The 17,904-nt window shown below is 40.4% G+C and overlaps 1 protein-coding gene across 6 annotated transcripts in view; it reads right to left on the reverse strand.

Moving 5' to 3' along the window:
* CARD11 (caspase recruitment domain family member 11) overlaps window positions 1-17,904 on the reverse strand; it is a 103,509-nt gene that overhangs the window by 41,091 nt on the left and 44,514 nt on the right. For 2 of the 6 annotated variants that reach the window (XM_086853637.1, XM_086853636.1), the window contains exons 3-5: window positions 8,691-8,756; window positions 5,731-5,789; window positions 4,848-4,927 (exon numbers count right to left, since the gene is read on the reverse strand). In XM_086853637.1, coding sequence (XP_086709763.1) covers window positions 4,848-4,857 — 10 coding nt within the window. In that variant the 5' untranslated portion in view covers window positions 4,858-4,927; window positions 5,731-5,789; window positions 8,691-8,756. Of the gene's footprint in view, window positions 1-2,186; window positions 2,464-4,847; window positions 4,928-5,730; window positions 5,790-8,690; window positions 8,757-17,904 lie in introns of those variants that run through there. The other 4 variants (XM_086853634.1, XM_086853633.1, XM_086853635.1 and 1 more) reach the window with 3 other exon arrangements.

Genomic DNA, 17,904 nt, shown 5'->3' on the forward strand with positions numbered 1-17,904 from the left:
AATACAAATGCTGTTCCCATCACAAGATGAGTTGCAGCAGAGTAAGAAAGAGTCATATTAGACCTGAATGTATAAAATTAACATCTCTTCTTTTATTGTTCTAGGCTTGTGGACTTTTTGCAAGTTCCAAAAGGCAAGGATATTTTAATGTACCTGTTTCTGTATTCAGAAGAGAATGCTCATAGCTCAAAGGCCACAGTTTTCTAGCTCTGAATCAGAAAGGATATCTTATAATTGCAAACATAAAAATTTAAGCTCCTTTCACTCATAAGGAGATGGACAATTTGAGAGAGCCAGACAGATTGCTAAGAGAATTCTCCCACATAATAATTCTCTTATTAATTCAGCTGAGTTTAATAAGTGAACCTTATTCAGTTCCCAAAAGACCACACCAGAACATCCATAGAAATAAATCTTCAGTCTCAATAGTCCAGCTTAAGAAGGTGAGGCTAAAAAGCTTCATCAAAGAAATGCAGTTATTTGTCATATCTGATTCAAAGCATACAAATTTGAACATGGAATAATACCAGATATTGTCCTTGGATGCAGTTTTTAGCCATGTCTGATCTTGGTGACTCACCAATATGTCTGGTATAAAAGACATGAGCTGTTTCCAGATCCTAGGAGCAAAGTTACTGCCACTACAGCATTGGAGTTGAGAACTCCTACCTCTGGGACTTGGAATCCCATAGGAATCAAAAGGACAAAAACTATGCCCATGTCAGATCAGAAATTCTGCTGTGGGGCAGGAATTCCAGTAGTTTATTAAGTTTAATAAAAAGATTTCTGAACAATTAGAAGTATTTTTTACAATTTTCCAAAGGCATTTTGAACTGTGCTCTCCAGTTTTTTCATCTACCTTCAGTCCCATCACTAAGCTCTTTCTCTGCTCAGGTTGCATATTCTGCAGAGGAAAGAGGAGCTGAGAAACTGCAATACTTCCTCTGTTTCCCCTGCAGGCTGGCAGCAGGGATTGTAAGGCAGCAGTGCAAGCCCAGCTGCATCAGCAGTTCCTCCCAATTTGAATGCAATATAAAGATAAGAACAGATAGAGAAACCTGGTGGAGAGTTATGGTAAGGAGGTAGGAAGGAGTGGGATGGCAGAAAGAGAAGGGATTAAATACACAAAGTCAGGGCAGGTTCTATCTGAGAGTGGAGAGGAAGACAAAGGGGGTTACAGGTGTTAGAAAATGCTGTTTGTGAGACAAAGAAACAGGGAAGGGATGACAGTGATTATTTGTTGTGAATGACTAAATACGAGTCTGGGCATTGCAAGGAAGCAAATGCAAGTGTAAAAGTCTCCTATTTTGAGATGCATCCCCAAAACTGTAAATATACAAATGCTGCACATGGCCATGGAAAGGAATGACAGGAGAGATGTATGTGCAAGGACAGCCCAGTGGAGAGGCAACATCTCTCAGAAAAGGATCCTGCCAGGGCAGCAGACACAGGAGAGAGGGGATGGACCAGGAGGCAGGAGTGTGAAGTGTGAAGCTGGAGGAACAACGGGAAAGGGGAACACAAGAGCAAGAAGGAACTGACAGAGGGGAAGGAGGGAGAGTTTAAAAACTTGAGAGAGGATATGCAGTCTAGTGCACAGGCACAATAGAGGCAGAGGGAAAGGAAAGGAATGAAGAAGGGAAATATTTGTCACACAGAAAATACTCTTGATGGCATAAAAAGGCATAACAAGATGGTGAAAAAGATAATAAGAAATAGAGAGGGTTGAGAATAGAAAAAAGGAAGTGAGAAGAACAAATAAAAAGAGGAAGAAAACCAAATAAGAAAGATTTTACTTGTTAACAGAAAGCATAAATCTCAGTGAAGAGATTTACAGAGAGGGCTAGAGCACAATATGGGCAGAACAAGAAATTCCCTGGAGACCAGTGCTGATGATCAGTCCTTCATCTCCCCTCTCTAGACCTCCATATTAACTCTCTTTCCCAGTGCACATTTGCACCTCCAGCTACAGATTCTTTGCCTCCCTGAACCTTGGGCTCCAATGATCGGCGCATGCAAAGTACCAGACCTGTTGAGAGCAAGGAAAGCACGAACGCAACCATTTTCAAAGAAACTTTTGAATATCAATGCAAAAAAAAGGTGAAAGTGGAACTTTCAGTGTTCATAGCCAAGTGCTGTGGTAGGCAGCAGGGAGGTGGAGCTGCTCTGCCAGCTCCTTTCCTTACCTTGGGTGCTCATGAGTGACCGGCTGCCTCGCTGCAGCTGCTGCAGGCTGCACTCTCTACGTTGTCTCCATGCAATTGTCAGTGTCCCTCCAGAGTCTTGGAGAGGTTATTTGTGCTCTGCAGCTGTTGATAAGTAAAGGAAACTCAAGGAGTGAAACACCCCCTGGCCCCCAAAGTACAGAAGTTTCGGGAGAATCAGGAATGAAAGAGGCTGGGGCACTGGTGGCAGAACGAGCAAAGAGCCACACAGAAACTAAGAAAAAGTGTGTCAGAGACTGGGAGGGGCGGAGAAGGAAAATGCAAAGATCTGACAGGAAACCAGACTATAAATCTGCTTCGGGTTGAAAAAAACACATTTCTGCTCCCCAGCGATAGGGCCTGTTTGCAAATGACTCTGCAGGCAGGTGACAGCAGAGCCCTGTTGCAGCAGGCACGCAAATGAGGAGGCACCCTTGCCCCTTCCCCAGGAAGAATGGTGGGCAGAGGTGGAGGCAGCACAAACACCTGGCTCAGGCACAAAAAGTTTCCTGTCTCCACTGCCTCGCTTCCAGCTCACTTCCAGGCCATGTTTTCCTCAGGTATAAGGGGATGTGCTTAACGCCAGCCTGGCTGGTGCTGTGCCTGTTGCAGCACAGGGCAGCAGCCCTGGTGTCTCAGGGCATTTGCTGGTAGAAAGCAGGTGGGAGAGAAAAAAGAGTGAAGGAACTGAAGAAAACAGGGTTTCAAGAACAACAGTTCCAGGTAAAAGGAGTTCTGGGTTTTCCCAAGGTTTCAAAGGTTTTTCCTCAAAGCATTGATTTTATTGTAAGATTTTTTTGCTAAAAAAGTAGTCAACAAAGTTTGCTTTATGCATCAGATTATTTTACAGTTGAAGGATGCTTTAAACAATGTTTTCCAAAGGGAGTCTTTTCTGACACAAAGAAGCTGCAGGATCTTGTATTGCTTCAATGCTGGACTCCAGGCTTAAGGCCAGCATGAAAAGCCAGTCCCTGGTGGGTCTCACAGAGGACATTTACCTGTAAGCTGAAACCAGGAGCTTCTCTACAGCCAAACCCACCAGAGCAAAGTCACTCAGTCCCTGCCTTTGCTGTTCTCTGGGTCCTGCAGGATCAGGAGTCACCATCACCTCTAGAAACATCCTTGAGTGCTGCTGCCACCCTGCTCAGGGTTCCTGAGCCCAAACCCCTTGCGTGGTGTGCTGGTTCTTGTACAAGAACAGCTACAGCTTGACTCCTGGTCACTCCTGAGCTTCTACATTTACACTGGGCAGATGTGCAAAGGTGAAACCTCACTGCAGTCAGGTTCTGGATGTGTGAAGCACAGAGACAAGAACCCTCAAAGAAAGAATGAGTGTAACAAGGATGCCAGTGTGCAAGGGTGACACAAAGGTCACCAGACCAGCTACGAGTGCAAACTCATCAAATTACAGGAACAATAATGGGGAATTTGAGCAGTCACCCACAGGTTTTGCTGCCTTTAATACCTTCTGCTCCCTCATGATTTTTGCAAGGTTCAGTTTTTCTTTGAGGGTGACTAGAAAAAAACAAGTGTGTATATATGGGCATGGGCATGTGTTTATTTCCTGAGAGAAAATAACAGAAATAAAATCAGAAACACTAGAAAAATAAGCATAAGTGACCTATGAGAGATAATTTAGGAATGTGTGTAGGGGGAAAGCATGATGACAGTAGTGGAGGGAGATAATAAGAAAGGAAAAAGTATTTGGTAGAGTATAAAGCAAAACACAACAAATGGAAAATAAGTACAAAAGAACAGTGGAAAAACTGTTAAAGGATAGAGCAGCGTCAAAGAGCACAATAGAGGAAGTGAGGTGATACAGTGAAAAGAAATGTAAAGAAAATAGAGAAAACACATGGCTCAAAGTTTTGCTACAATAACACAAAGTGTTCTTACCAAACTGAAAATCTGAAGCCTGCAAAAATTTTAAGGGTGCAGAATACATTCCAGGCAGCAAAACATGGTGGGCTGCTCTGCACCAATCCTCCCCTGTGTTTTCTCTAATTTCACATGTTTGTAACTGTTCCTGGACTGGTGAGGGTCTAAGTTTATCCATAAGGATTATTCTGAAAGGGATTCTAGCAGCAATTCCAGTTCTCTATCCCAAGACCTCCAAGATTAAGGAAGGCAGGAATTTCTGTCTCCTGTTGAGCAACAGAAGGACTTGCTTTGTCCCTACCAATTTTTTTCCAGTGAGGACTATACCATGATGTGCTACTTTTATTCTTGTGCAACTTTACCAAAATTCAGTGCTGAACAAACTTGGAGCTACATGTGACAAGGTTCAGGAAAAACTCCTGCTTTGAGCAGCCAAAAATCTCTCCATGCGACAACTGCACAGGTGAGGTTCTGCAGTTTCTGACCAGGGGAAAATCAGTGAAACTTTGGGGGAAAACTGTGAAATAGAGCTGTAATTCTTCCATCAAAACCAATACAAGTCACTTTTGAGTTGAGCTTTCTGCTGCTTTCACAGAGGAAGCTGATTTGTGCATGCAACAGAGGAACCATTTTAAGCACAGAGAAACTAACTCTGCTAGCAGGAGGCTTTGTGGCTTCACTTCAATTTTAAAATCATAGATCTTCTACACATGGTTCCTAGCCTGAAAGGACAAAAACATCCTAAAAATTCAAATCAAAACTCACCAAGTCTCATTACAGCTTTGTCCTTCTGTCCTTGATTTCTTCAGCAAACAGGGTATCAGCCAGCACACTCTGAAACTGCCCTACAGAGCCAAGCTAGGGGTTAGGTATCATTTGTTCCTGTTCCTGCTTTTGCTTTGTTTAATGCTGTAGATTACAAACACATCAAAAACTACAGTAACTGTTTTAAAGAAGATGCCACATTTCCATGGGTTTAAAGTGACACCACAGAGATGAAGCAATTATCCAGCAAAGCCTGAGCAGCTTTAAGGAATCTATCATAGAAATCAAAGAACCTAAAATTCTCATAGTCATAAAGGGTTTACTGGCAAACTGAGATTAGCTGAGCAGGATACAGTCATCAATCACAAAGCCACATGTAACTGAGTATCAACTCTCTTTTAAAAGAATTTACAATCTTAATCCCAATTTTCAGGTGTAAAAAATTCTCTCAAGCAATAAAAAAAGTGTTACGATGAGGCTGCAATTCCTTGAGGCTGGCAGACTGAAGTTATGTGTTTCACACAATATAAGTGTAGAAAATAACTATGTTCTATAAGGCAACCAAAAAAACATGAAAAACTTTGGATGCATCACCTAAAACAGAGAAAAAAGCTGCAGAGTTTGAACCAGAGGCTTTCCTGGCCCAAATGCAGGGTCTAGGAACCTGACAGATAGAGTTCTAAGCAAGAAATATTTCTTTTTAATTTTTATTTTTTACAGTTCCACTGGAATTTTCAGTTTAACAAGCTGTCCAGTTAAAGGGTAACAATAAACAAGACTTTTTTTGTCATCGGTGTTGGCTATGGCTTCTCAGATTTCTTTCATTAAACTTGGTGCAGGAAAAAATAAACTGCACCTCTGCTTTCAAAGGAACTCCTCTTACCTGAGAGTCCCCTGGAAGGACACACCTGGAATATTTGCTGTCTCCCTCCTTCCTAGAGACTTCAGAAAAAAAAGGGAATATTTAGTTCCTTCCAATTGGTCTAATTCTGCAGGATCTGAGCCCTGGTGGTACAACCTGAATGAGGTTGCATTTTAAATCCTTTGGTGCTACTGTACCTTCCCTTCCTCCAGGCTTTTACTTTGAGTTCCTTGCATAAAAAAGCCAGCAAAATTTCAAGGTTATTCTATTAGGTGATCAACCAGTGGAGAAGATTTGGAATCTTAGATATTCCTCCCCATTTTTGCTGGCCTCCTACACATTTTGCCCGTGGGTGACTTTCATACCAGAACATCATTATTGGTGTCTACAGGGAAAGTTTCTCTCCTTTCTCCTTCTGTCTCTCAACAGGAATCACATATACATATAATTTCTATGGGAATATTGGTGTAAGGTTCTTGTATACCACAATGTCCTACAGAAGGCCTTTTTAAAGATTCATCAGCTCTAGGTCAGAACTGAAGCTGCTTCAGAGCTTTAAATATCTGCAAAATGAAGAGTTAAAAAAAAAACAATCAACATTTGGAAGTAAAGAAACACTAAAATGTCCAGCTTGTAATCTGCTGCTCTTATTCTTCTGTTCCCTTCTTCTCCCAAGAGAGCCATCCCAGCCCATGAGGAGACTGCCCTTGACTCCTTATCAGTGTAACAGTCCTGAAAATCCCTGGATACCAGAAACACATTTCACAAACTACTGATTTGAGAACTAATATATTGCATTTCTCCTGCATGCCTGAGCACAGCAGCACCGTATATATTGTTAACACAACCCTTCCAACTCCTTAGAGCAGAGAAACAGAAGTATTAAATATTTTCCCCATTTTACATATTTTATATTATCAGCCTTGCTCAACTATCCTTAGAGACTATCACTCTTACTTAAGGATGCTCACAATTTATCATTTTTCTCTGGAGATCTGACTTCCAGAACAGAAGTATTTCCCTATTCAATTCACCAGCCTGTGCATAAGCAGCTGTTAGTGTTCATCTGCCTTTTCTAGGCATTAACATCAAAAATGCCCCTTGATCTTAAAAAGTGACACACAGCGTGGTTTCTTTAGCACCTTTGGGGGTAATGGTTTAAATCCAGCAGGGAAATGTTCTCATCTATAGGTTTATGATACACATTTAAACAGTGTTTCAATTGCCTCAACTATGAAATAAGATGACAGCCAAACATATATCAGAGAGGAACAGAGAGCATAAAATTCCCTCTTTCATTTGACAGTGGTGGGGCTTACGTGGTTTTGCACAAAATGTACAGTCTCTGTCAAGTTTGACAGTGTTATGGGATTTATCCCAGTCACCTGTTAGCATATTCACCCATTGTGGAAAATCTGGCTTCAAAACCATTCTGGGATCTGCGTTCACAATCCATGGCACAAAAGACCAGCCCTCCACTGAAGCAAAGAACCCAGATCTGGGTTTTTGATAGGAAAAAGGGGAATAGCTTTAAGGTGAAAGAGGGTAGATTTAGATGGGATTTTGGGAAGAAATTCCTCTCTGAGAGGGTGGTGAGGGTTATCCAGAGAAGCTGTGGCTCCCACGTTCCTGGAATTGTTCTGGACTGTATTGGGCAGGGCTTGGAGCAACCTGGGATAGTGAGAGGTGTCTCTGCCCATGGCAGGGGGTGAACAAGATGGGCTTTACGGTCCCTTCCAACCCAAAGCAGTCTGGGATTCTACAGTTCTGTGATTCTCTGACCAATTGTGCCCTTTCTTGAGGCATAAGGGAGAGAAACTCCAGACTCTGTGATGCTCTCTCCAGAAGAGTCAGAGTTAATTTAGTGTTATTCCAGCAATTCTCTTCCTCTTACACTTACATGATTCATCAAAATTGGGCATGAGCCATAGCTCAGGTGCTTATGCTCTTCCGTATGTTCTTAATTACATGTCCATAGGGCTTAAAATCCAAGGATCTTTAAACCTTCCAGACAAATGATTTAGTTTCACAGCAACCAATGACTTATATATTCATAACCTTCCTCAATGGATGATGAGACAAAGTATTGGAGAGGTAACAAAGGAATGTTTCCTCTCCCTTAAAAGTGGTAAAAATAGTTTTTTCACACAGTTAAATATTTTGGTCTATTAAAAAAAAAAAACCCAAAAACTAAACCAATACCACCACAACAGGAAAAAGTTAAGAGATCATGACAGACACTTCTAAAACAATATTTTTTTATTTTTTTTTAAGTAAAGAGGCAGAGGAAGAAATCCAATTACTATTATTGAAAAAAAAGAAGCATGGATAGAATTCAGATCATTGTCACCAGAACAAATACAGGAAAAAATTATTTTAGTTCAACAACTTCTATTATTTTTTTTTTAAAATAAATTAATCAGTCTCATATCTCACCTTTTGCTTAAAACACAAAGTCATCTTTCCCAATTTATATGATAGTAGCACTGTCAATATATATTCTGAATATTAGACTGAAGGATTTAACATATCTGGAATCTGAAGGATAATCCATCAAACTTGAAATTTAGTAGATGCCAGGAGAGGGGAGTTACTTATTTTTGTTTGTTTGTTTATTTGAAATTGGAAATGTTTCTTGTCTTCTTTATAGGTCAGCATTTATTACAATTAAAAGTATGCATATTTTAATAGAGACAAATTGAAAAACAACTGCTCAGTTTTAATGGCTCACATTCTTCAGCATTTTATCTTTTTGAATCTATACAGATTCTTCAATAGGTCAGGAGGAGGAAAACTTTTGCTGAGAGCACTAAGATACCATACAGAAATAGCAATGTTAGGGTTAATTAATAATATGAATGATGTAATTTCTAAACCAAGAGTTATATATTAATCCACATAGTTCAAATGGCAAGGGGACATTTTCCACAGTTTAAATATCCAGGGAATGCAACACAGACCTGGAAGTTAGAGATTTTTACCTTTCATTACAGGTCTTCTGCATCCGCCATGATTCACAGAATCCACCGGTGCTTCTCTCTCCTCCCCTGCAAAGAGAACCACCACACCTTTCAACTTGAAACTGTTACATAAATGTGTCAAAACCAGAGCATGAAGCTCCAAGTCAGCATATCATCAGTACACCTCAGAAAAGCAAGAATTCCTGTATTGAGTCACACCAGAGATCCATCTCTGCCAGACAAGAGCAAGTGCATGTTCCCAAAGCTGGAAACTGGAGCCATCCTTACGTAAATGCAGCTCCACTGCAGGAACAGGAGCTGGTTCATTACAGAGGAGAACAGAGATAAGCTTATGAAACAGGAATTTGCCACAAGCAACTTGGGCTAAGTTAGTAATTTGATGGAAAAGTTATCAGATCCCAGAGGTCAGACTGAGATATTACCATGTTATGCCTTATTTCTCCTTATTGTTTCCCTTAAATAGAACAAGCTTTAGCCAACATCACATCGAGAGTTATTCTGCCAAAACAGCAATGATCATTTCTGAAAGCAGAGGATTCTGAGGCAGGATAGGAACATTTAATGTTTTCCAAGCAAGGGAAAAAGGGCAGAAGCAGCAGGTAGGGGAGAGTTCTTGAGAGGTTTTTAACAGCCTGTGAGACTGAACTGGCCCCAGTGGCTGAGCTGACAGAAATCCCGATGTCCCACTTGATCAGTATGTGGGATTTCTCTATGACTTGCTATTTATAAATTACTTTTTCATCTTTGGATGTATTTGTTCTCCCAAGATCTCATGTTAATTTTCTTTTTAACTGTGTAGTTCCCAAGGGAAGGACTCTGAGCATTCCTGTAGAAGAGTTCTTAGGATGCATATAAATAGTGGTCATATATCACAGCACATTTTACATATGTGAGATTAAACATAGCCATAAAACTATATGACTGCTATTTATTGATCCATAAATGAATACCTGGGTTGGAATTTTTAATATTTCTCTTTGAAACAATAGTGTAGGTTTCTGGAAGCTGTGATTTCTCACTGCATGACAAGTGTATTAGAATATTTAATACAATATTTACATCGATGGGACTTTCACTTCATTCCAATGCCCACATACCCACACTCATTACAGGCCATGAAATTTCTAACAAACATTAATTCACTTATCATTCATGGAGTTACTTCTGATGCACCTGATGTAATAGAATATAGATAACCCATCTCAAAATAAGTAATGGAAATGAAATTAATTCAAGCACACATAGGTCTAGGTTTTTATCTGTAGATCTAAATTGCCATGATTTTAATAACTTCTTAAATTTATTACATTAATAGATAATGATATCTAATAAAACTGAAGCCTGATTTTATGAGACATTGCACTAATTATCTGGTTTGATGCATTAATCACTGATTCTTGTATAAAACATACCAGACCATTGCTGAGTTTACTGACCCCCACTCATTCATAGAAATATGCCTACATTATATTTTGTATAAAGGAGACAAAGGACAAGAGAGAGAGATGGGCACAGTCCTTTCATATAAAGCTGAAAAAAATTGTCTAAAATTTACAGCACTGCATAGTGCTTTAGACTTATTTAAAAGTCTAAAAAGTTTTGGAGAGAAAAAAGAAACCATATTGTCTATTTCTGAAAAGATATGAAATTATGCATTAATCCTCTTTTGGCTCACCAAAATATGAAAAATTGCTTATAAACTTGTAGGCTTAAAATTCCAGTGAGTGAAACCTGTAAATTTTAAGAAACCCCAGTGACTCCTAAATTGGACTTTCAGTGAGACAAAGAAGCAATAATCTGAAGAGTATTGACAGAAAGAGGGAACTACCATTTTATATCAGGATTTAGAGAATGATATATTCCCCTTGTAACTACTGTATCCAATTCCTATCCTTACACCATGAACCAAACTAAATTCTCTATTCTAGCACAGATCTATCGAGCTCTCTCTCTACACCAATATAACTGAGGAATTTAACAGCTACTCACACTAATCCTGACAATTTATCCACAACAAAAGAATTCTTTCTCAAAATATACCCAGACAGCCTTTTGCTAACGACCTCCCTGTCATTAGGGCCTGGCCTGCCTTTCTTCTGGGCAGAAGTTATTCCTGTCTTGTACCTCAGGTTGTTGTATTTCTCTGAGCATGAGGAATGCAAGTGTGCATGGAGTGGATTTGCTCTCACTGTATTTAACTGCTCACTAATAGGTGATTCAAGGTTTTTTAGCATCATCTACTTAATGAACAAGACAGGACACTTCCTTCAGGAATGGTCAGCAATCCATTTTTGGCTGTGCAAGCTTCCCAGGGGAAAAGTCAAGTGTTTGAATAAGGCTATGGTTTGGGTCTTAAGAGATTTAACACATTGACAGCGGGCTGTCACGAAGGCTGCGAGCTGCTTGGAAAACCATCGGTCTTCCACTTACACAGCAGGGAATGCATTTCCTATGAACATTCTCTGAAATCTTTGTCCTATTCTATTCTTACAGAACCTAAGTGGTCAATGCCAGAGGCAAGATGCTCACAAAATATCAGAGAAGTTGAAACAGGAAATCTGATTTTTTCCCATTTAATTAATTTTTAATACAGAAGGTCTAGGAAATGTTTCACATTTGGACACAGCCTGTGTCTCAAAACACAGTAACTAAGCAATGATGTAATCAAAGTAATTAGGAAAACAGGGTTTGGAGATGAGAGAGGGGCAGTGAAGATAGGCACATAATTTTCAGCAGACTTAACTCTTACAAAAAAGCTGTTAGTGGCCCACAGGTGGAAATCTGCTGGCCAAAAGCTGTAGCTCTTTATAGTTCTGTAAGGACAAAGAAGCAAAAAATCTCTAATGGAAATGGAAAGGTAATGAAATTGTCTTAAGAGTGATTTCATACACACAGAACACTGTTCTAGTCTGAAAACTATACATCAGTCATTGGCCTGAGATCTTCCTGAGAAATACTCTGGTAATTGATGGCTTCAGAAATAAGAATAGAGATGACAGCAAGGAAGAACAGAAAGCTTGAAATCTGAAGGGGATAAAAAAGCTTGAATCTGAAGGGAATAAAAAAAATCATACATGAATATTACACTTGAGATAATGAAATTGAAAGGACAGAAAGGAAAACCGAACCTTGGACATGGAGTGTTGGTGGAAGAGGCTGCTGAGTGATATCTGAAAGCACAGATGTACAGACAAAGGGGAGCTTTTGTCCTGATTTCTTGAAACAGACCAGGAATTAGTTTATGTTTCTAAAGACTGTGGTAGTGTTCTACTTTCAACAACACTACAAAACAGATGTTTGCTATCAATAATACTGTACACTGCTACAATACCTTCATCTTGGGTTCTCAGCAGTCACTACCTCTCCCATAGAAAGCAGCTCGGTAATATTGACCCACGCATGCAGAAGAAACAGGACTTGAAATTTTCCACCACAGCCACAGACACTCTCACCAGAGGCAAACAAGAAGTGGCCTCATAAGACCTGGCACAACTTGATCTTTATTATGTTAAAATTGAGGTCCAGCCTTTCTCCCATATGGGAAACCATTGTGGATGCCTGAGGTATGAGAAACAAAACAATATGATAGTGACTACCAAAAGCCCTAATAAAGATGAATTAACAAACAAGAAGAAGTGAGGAGAAGGATTAAGATGATGATGATACAATGCTTTCAGCAGAGGCTTTCACTTTGCTGAGTCTAGTCTAAACTGACAGTCGTGGCTGGGAGCAAAAGCTCAAGTGTTCAGAGGAGTGGAGAAGGAGAGCTCACTTTTGTATTTTGCTGAGTTGAAAAGTGTCACTTTTCATTTTGCTTTTATAGTTGCTGGAGACCATTACAGCTCAGCCCGGCTTGGCTTTCCCTGCCCTGGAGAAAGTAAATGCCATGAGAGGAGGCAGTAACTGTGTGGTTTATCGGCTCATTACATGGTACCCCCACAAAAGCACTGCAGGCTCATCTGCAACGCTTCAGCTTCACATCACTTGGGTGAAGCAGTGTACCAGGCACAGCTACTTTTGTTTATATAACTCTCAGCAGCTTTACAACAGGGCAGCAGGAACACAATGTCTGCTCTGGCAAGCCCAGAGGAAAGCAAGATCATGACAGGAGACCTTGTAGGAACTTGCTGTCCTTGAAGAGAGGAGGGTTGATAGGGAGAACTCTCAGGAGATGCAGTGGAATGTGCACATGGAATAGACACTGGGCACGTCTTATTTCTGGAATAAGACATATACATCCTTTTCAGCTGAATTCAGAATGTCTCCACATGCTGTGAGGGGGTGAAGGTGATGCAGTAAGGACAGATTCTTTCTGGCACAACCCTGAGAGCAGAGAAAGGGGCATTACAAATCCCAACCGATTCCTTTTGGTTACAGAATTTAGATTAACCCACTGTGAGGCTTCTGAAAGAGGAGACAACCGTGGCTATGATAGTACCACTCTTTTTTCTAATACTCAATGCTCTGGTGGATGGAAAGAAGAGGAAGAGGAGGCAGCACCCAGCTGTGCTGCTGGAATGGTCACAAGCAAAGGGTAACTCATTCTGTCATGGAGCAAAAGAGAGTAAGAGAAAATGAGAATATTCGCTGTCTGTAGGTTCAGGGACTGGTTGGTACTGGGGTTGTGAAGTCAGAGACTGTAGGATCAGTGCACAAACACAACCTGCTGCTCTGCAGCTCCCTGTAATTGAGGCAGCTGGCAATTGTCCCTGGAAATAGTGCACTGTTATAATTAAGAAGACCAAGGCAAAGCTAGTGTTTTGGATCTCAGTTCTGCAAAGTCTCACGTAGGTTCTTCATACTGTGAGCAGTCCGACTGAAGTATCAGTTCTTAAAATTAAGGCCATTAATAAGTCTCTGCAGGATCAGAATCAAGGATGGTGTTTTCAATTCTGTGTTAATCCTGGAAAGGAGCTTCATGAGAAAGATATTAGAATAAAGTAGACTGCAAAGCATATTCCATAAATTCTAAGATCCTGGAATCCAGACAAGCTGTACTATTCATTAACATTTCTGGTCTTCCCCAAACTCATCAGAGATTAATATGATTGCTGCAGCAAAAGGCTACAAATAGTATAGAAAATAAAACATTTACATACATATAAAGCCAGACTAAATTTGATTGCTTTTGCATAGCATCTCCACATTTGTATTGATACATTTGCTATAATAAAATGGGAAAAAGAAGACACTAATTTCTCTGCATTATTTCCAGTGCTGAATCTATCAACAGTGGGAAACATATGTCATAAACAGCTGTGAAATCCAGCCTTTCATCTCATCAAGGGTAAGACATTAGCCAGGTTATTATCAACGAATGACACACGCAGAGTAAAGGAGAGGGTTTCAGGTGGGGTTTTTACATGAAAGGTAAAAAGATTATTTCCATGGTGAGTTTCTGTGACTGTTTTCACTGCCTCAAGCAAGTTGCATTAAATCCCCCTCCCCAACAGATATCTTCCATTACCTCCACATGGATGCAGAGAGGATTATCTCATACATCAGCTTTTTATTCTGGTAGCTAATGACTCCAACCAGACTGAAAGTACTAAAAATAAAATGCAGAAAATTCAACTGAAATGGTTTCAGGGTTTACAAACTCACAGGAGGTAGTAGAGTAGGAAACAAAAGTGAACTTTAAAGCTTTGCACAAATTGAAAGATGGATTAAAATATACTTCAGCTCATTTATTTTGTATCTACAGTAGATCAAATTATCACACTTGGTTCTTTTTGAATTTTTTTTTCCTCCTCTCCAAGTGCCCAACCCTTTTCCTTGTTCCTTCATGAAAAGAGACTATTGCATTCCTTAGTTCCCATGCAGAATCATATGTAAAAGGTCTGTGGTTATTTAAGAAACCTTTGCCTCCAAACCCAGGTCCTCATTTGTCTGCCAGTGCCAACTTGAGAGAGCAGGCAATGATGTGAAAATGTGGAAGCAGAGAATGTGCACACGTTGCAGTTTCAAACTTCTCATTCCCGTATGTGCTCAGTCACTCACAGCCTTTGCTGTCCCTGTTTATCTTCCCCAGGAGCAGCGGCGCAGCTCCCTCGGCTGCCTTGGTGTTTGCTGTCCCCGTGCCATCTGCATGTGTGACACTGATTTATTCAGCCATGCAGAGAGCTCCCAGGTTTGGCCAGGAGGACGAGCAGCAGCTTTGCTCTCCTAAGCAAAACACTCGCGCAGTGCCAGCTCAGGGTGCTGGGGTCTGATGTGCCACCTCCACCTGACAGTGCCAAGAGACCCCAAATATCCAGATCCCGGAGTCTGGGAGTGCAGCTGTTTCCACACCACAGGGAAACAGGAGAGAACAGCACCTTCCTGTTCCTCTCCCCCTGCAGTGCTCAATCCCCACCAGACCCAGCTGGGTGTGAGAGCTGCACTGTGCTCTGCTACTTCAAAAACTTCATTACTTCTACAAAATATGTTGCAGCACATTTAACAATGCTATGAAGGATTATAAATAATTAAAACTAAACCATTCATGTCAGAAATAAATGAACAAAGCCCATTTTGCCATGCACCATCCCTGATTTATTTTTATTGCATTCATTTAGCTCATTTGTTAATTCTCAAAACCCAGCAGTCCGCACAGAGTGGGTCTCACACACAGTAGGGAACGCTAGTGAGGTTGTGTCTTCTCTCATAAAGAAACAAATCAATTTGGGTCACTAAAAACCATACAAAATACAGAAAATTATCAACCAACTGCTCCTGGATTTCACACTCTGTGTTTTCCAAGTGTCTGCTGCTCTGAACATCTCTTTTTAAGAACCTTATCTGCACACTGCATTTGCATTGGGGTACAAAATATGCAGAATCACACTCCAATTAGAAATAATTTTAAATACAGCTCTGGCTGATGTCTACCCTGTGAGAGACTGATATTATCTTGGCTACTCCCTGACTTCCAGTGGGCTTGTTTGTGAGCATCATAAATAACATTGCTTCTATTTAAAGCTGCAATTTCACCAGGTGAGGATTTCTTTGGGGGTCCAGATTATGGTAGCAGGGATCAGACATTCTCCCCTTATTGCTGTGCAATTCTTATTTTCTGTATCACGGATATATTTCACAAAGAAAGCTTTGATCTCACACAGGAGAAGATAAATAAGCATATCATCTCAGATCTACTGCAATATGAACCCATAATATTAAAAACCCTACTTTTCTGTTTTCTCTTATTTTTAAAGAGAATCTGTGTGGAAGTCTAGAAACAAATTCCTATATTAAACACTAAAACAATTCCCCAATAAAATTATAATGGGCTTAAACACTACTTCAAGCTATTTTAGAACAAATGTACATGCATCTGCAGCAAAATAAAAATCTGGAATAATATTGGACCCTTCCAATTCCATTCATTTAATCACAAACCTGGGTTTGTCTTTATGGCTCAATCCCTGAGAGCAGAAACTACTGAACAGAAAGAGCTGTTTGGGCTTTATTTGCTGGAAGAATGCCCAAAGAAGTTGGAGAGCACAAACTTATGTGAGAACCAAGAGAAAGCAGAATGCTCATCTCTATTAAGTGTCTTTTCTTATGATTCTGCCAAAAAATATTTCGAATTCTAATCATGTATTGTTAATACTATGCTTAAATTAGTTCCTGCTATTCCAATATTAATTATCCCACAAAATTTTGCAACCACTGCAGAGTTATCTTTGGAAAAATTTCATAGGTTTATTGATTTTGTGTCAATATTTTAATCATAAACAGTTTCACAGATGGAATATTTTAAATCCTTCCTAAGATTTCCATGTGCTTCTCTGGGCTACTTTTTCTTACCATTTAAGGAGTAAATACATTCTCAGAAGTTAAAATGGATTTGAACAGGTAAGAAATCAAAGGCTTTGCTTCTGTTCTGATCTTTTCTATACTATTCTATGCTGTTCTGGTCCATTCCTATGCTTTTCACAACGCTGGAAGTGGAGAGGTTTGTAGTCCCAAGTCAGTGCTTTTCTCTGGGAGTTTCCCTATTCATGAAACTATAGAATATCCCTGCTTGCATTCCAAGTGCACCATAGAAATTAGAGCATTTAATCTTGCTGCCTAATCACGGCAAAAACACCTATAAAAATGAACAGGATGCAGAATTAGGTCATACCCTTTCATTCTGAGAACAACTTGCTGTCACACCCGATGTTTCCCAGCACAAGCAGCTCCTGATGCCTGTGCAAATCACCGCGTCCAAGCGCGCTGCTCCCAGTGGGGATGTGGGCACACAGAGACCTACCCTCTGCAGGCCAGAGTGTGCTCAGTCTGGCATTAAAAAGACTTGGAGAGAAATGTATTCCTCATTTCAGGAGTCCAGGTGCTCCCCAGGGAGGGGCTCTCCTGCTGTGCCAGGGGGTCACACCAGGAGGTGCTGAGTGTTTGCTGAGTTCAGGCACAAGGAGAGGGGAGGAAGCAGATCCTCAGCTCTTATTCCTAGTGAGACAGGAGCTTCTGCACAGCCTCTCTTGGGAGAGTCTTGAAGGAAGAGCAGCTGAGCTCACCTGAATCCCTCAGCATGAGATTCCTGTGTCCACAACTCCACAGAAAGGACTGGGACAGACAATAATCAAATAAATAATCAAATCCCCCTCTTGTTCCATAGGATGGGAGCAGGCACTCACTGGGCACGAGCCCGGCTTCTCCCAGAATGTACCACACTCAGGGGCTGAACTTATGCACATAATGATTATTCTACTCCATTCATCTTTATGCATGAACTGGATTTATTTTATTTTTCTAAGCCACTATTTAATACAGCAGGCAGTGCAGAAAGTAAGAAGCTAATACAATCACTTCTCTTGTGTACTGCATGCTTCTCTAGCTGAAAATGTAAAAATGTCAGAATGCATGAAGGATATCAGAAGTGTCACTAGGTCTGTTTTGCATGCAAAAGAGCACTGGAAAAGATTTTTTATTTAAAAATATATATTTACTCCAAATTACATTTCTCCTACTATACCTTAGGTACTCAATTACTAGTTTTTTTTAAAAAAATCAGATTGGTTTTAGATATTTATAAGAAATGCAAACCAAATGATTAACAAGACTCAGATCCAGACTGCGATGTCAACATGCACAACAGCCTCAACCTGAGCAGCCTTGTCAGCACTGAGCTTTTAAACAAATGTGAACAGTTAAGGTGCTTCCCAGTTCCCACCGAGGGAATGGCTCTGAAACCTATTTTGCATAGACTAATGCTGCAGAGACTGAAATCTTC

The sequence above is a fragment of the Cyanistes caeruleus genome, chromosome 17 (genome assembly GCF_971803275.1).
Source record: "Cyanistes caeruleus chromosome 17, bCyaCae1.hap1.1, whole genome shotgun sequence".
NCBI lineage: Eukaryota > Metazoa > Chordata > Aves > Passeriformes > Paridae > Cyanistes > Cyanistes caeruleus.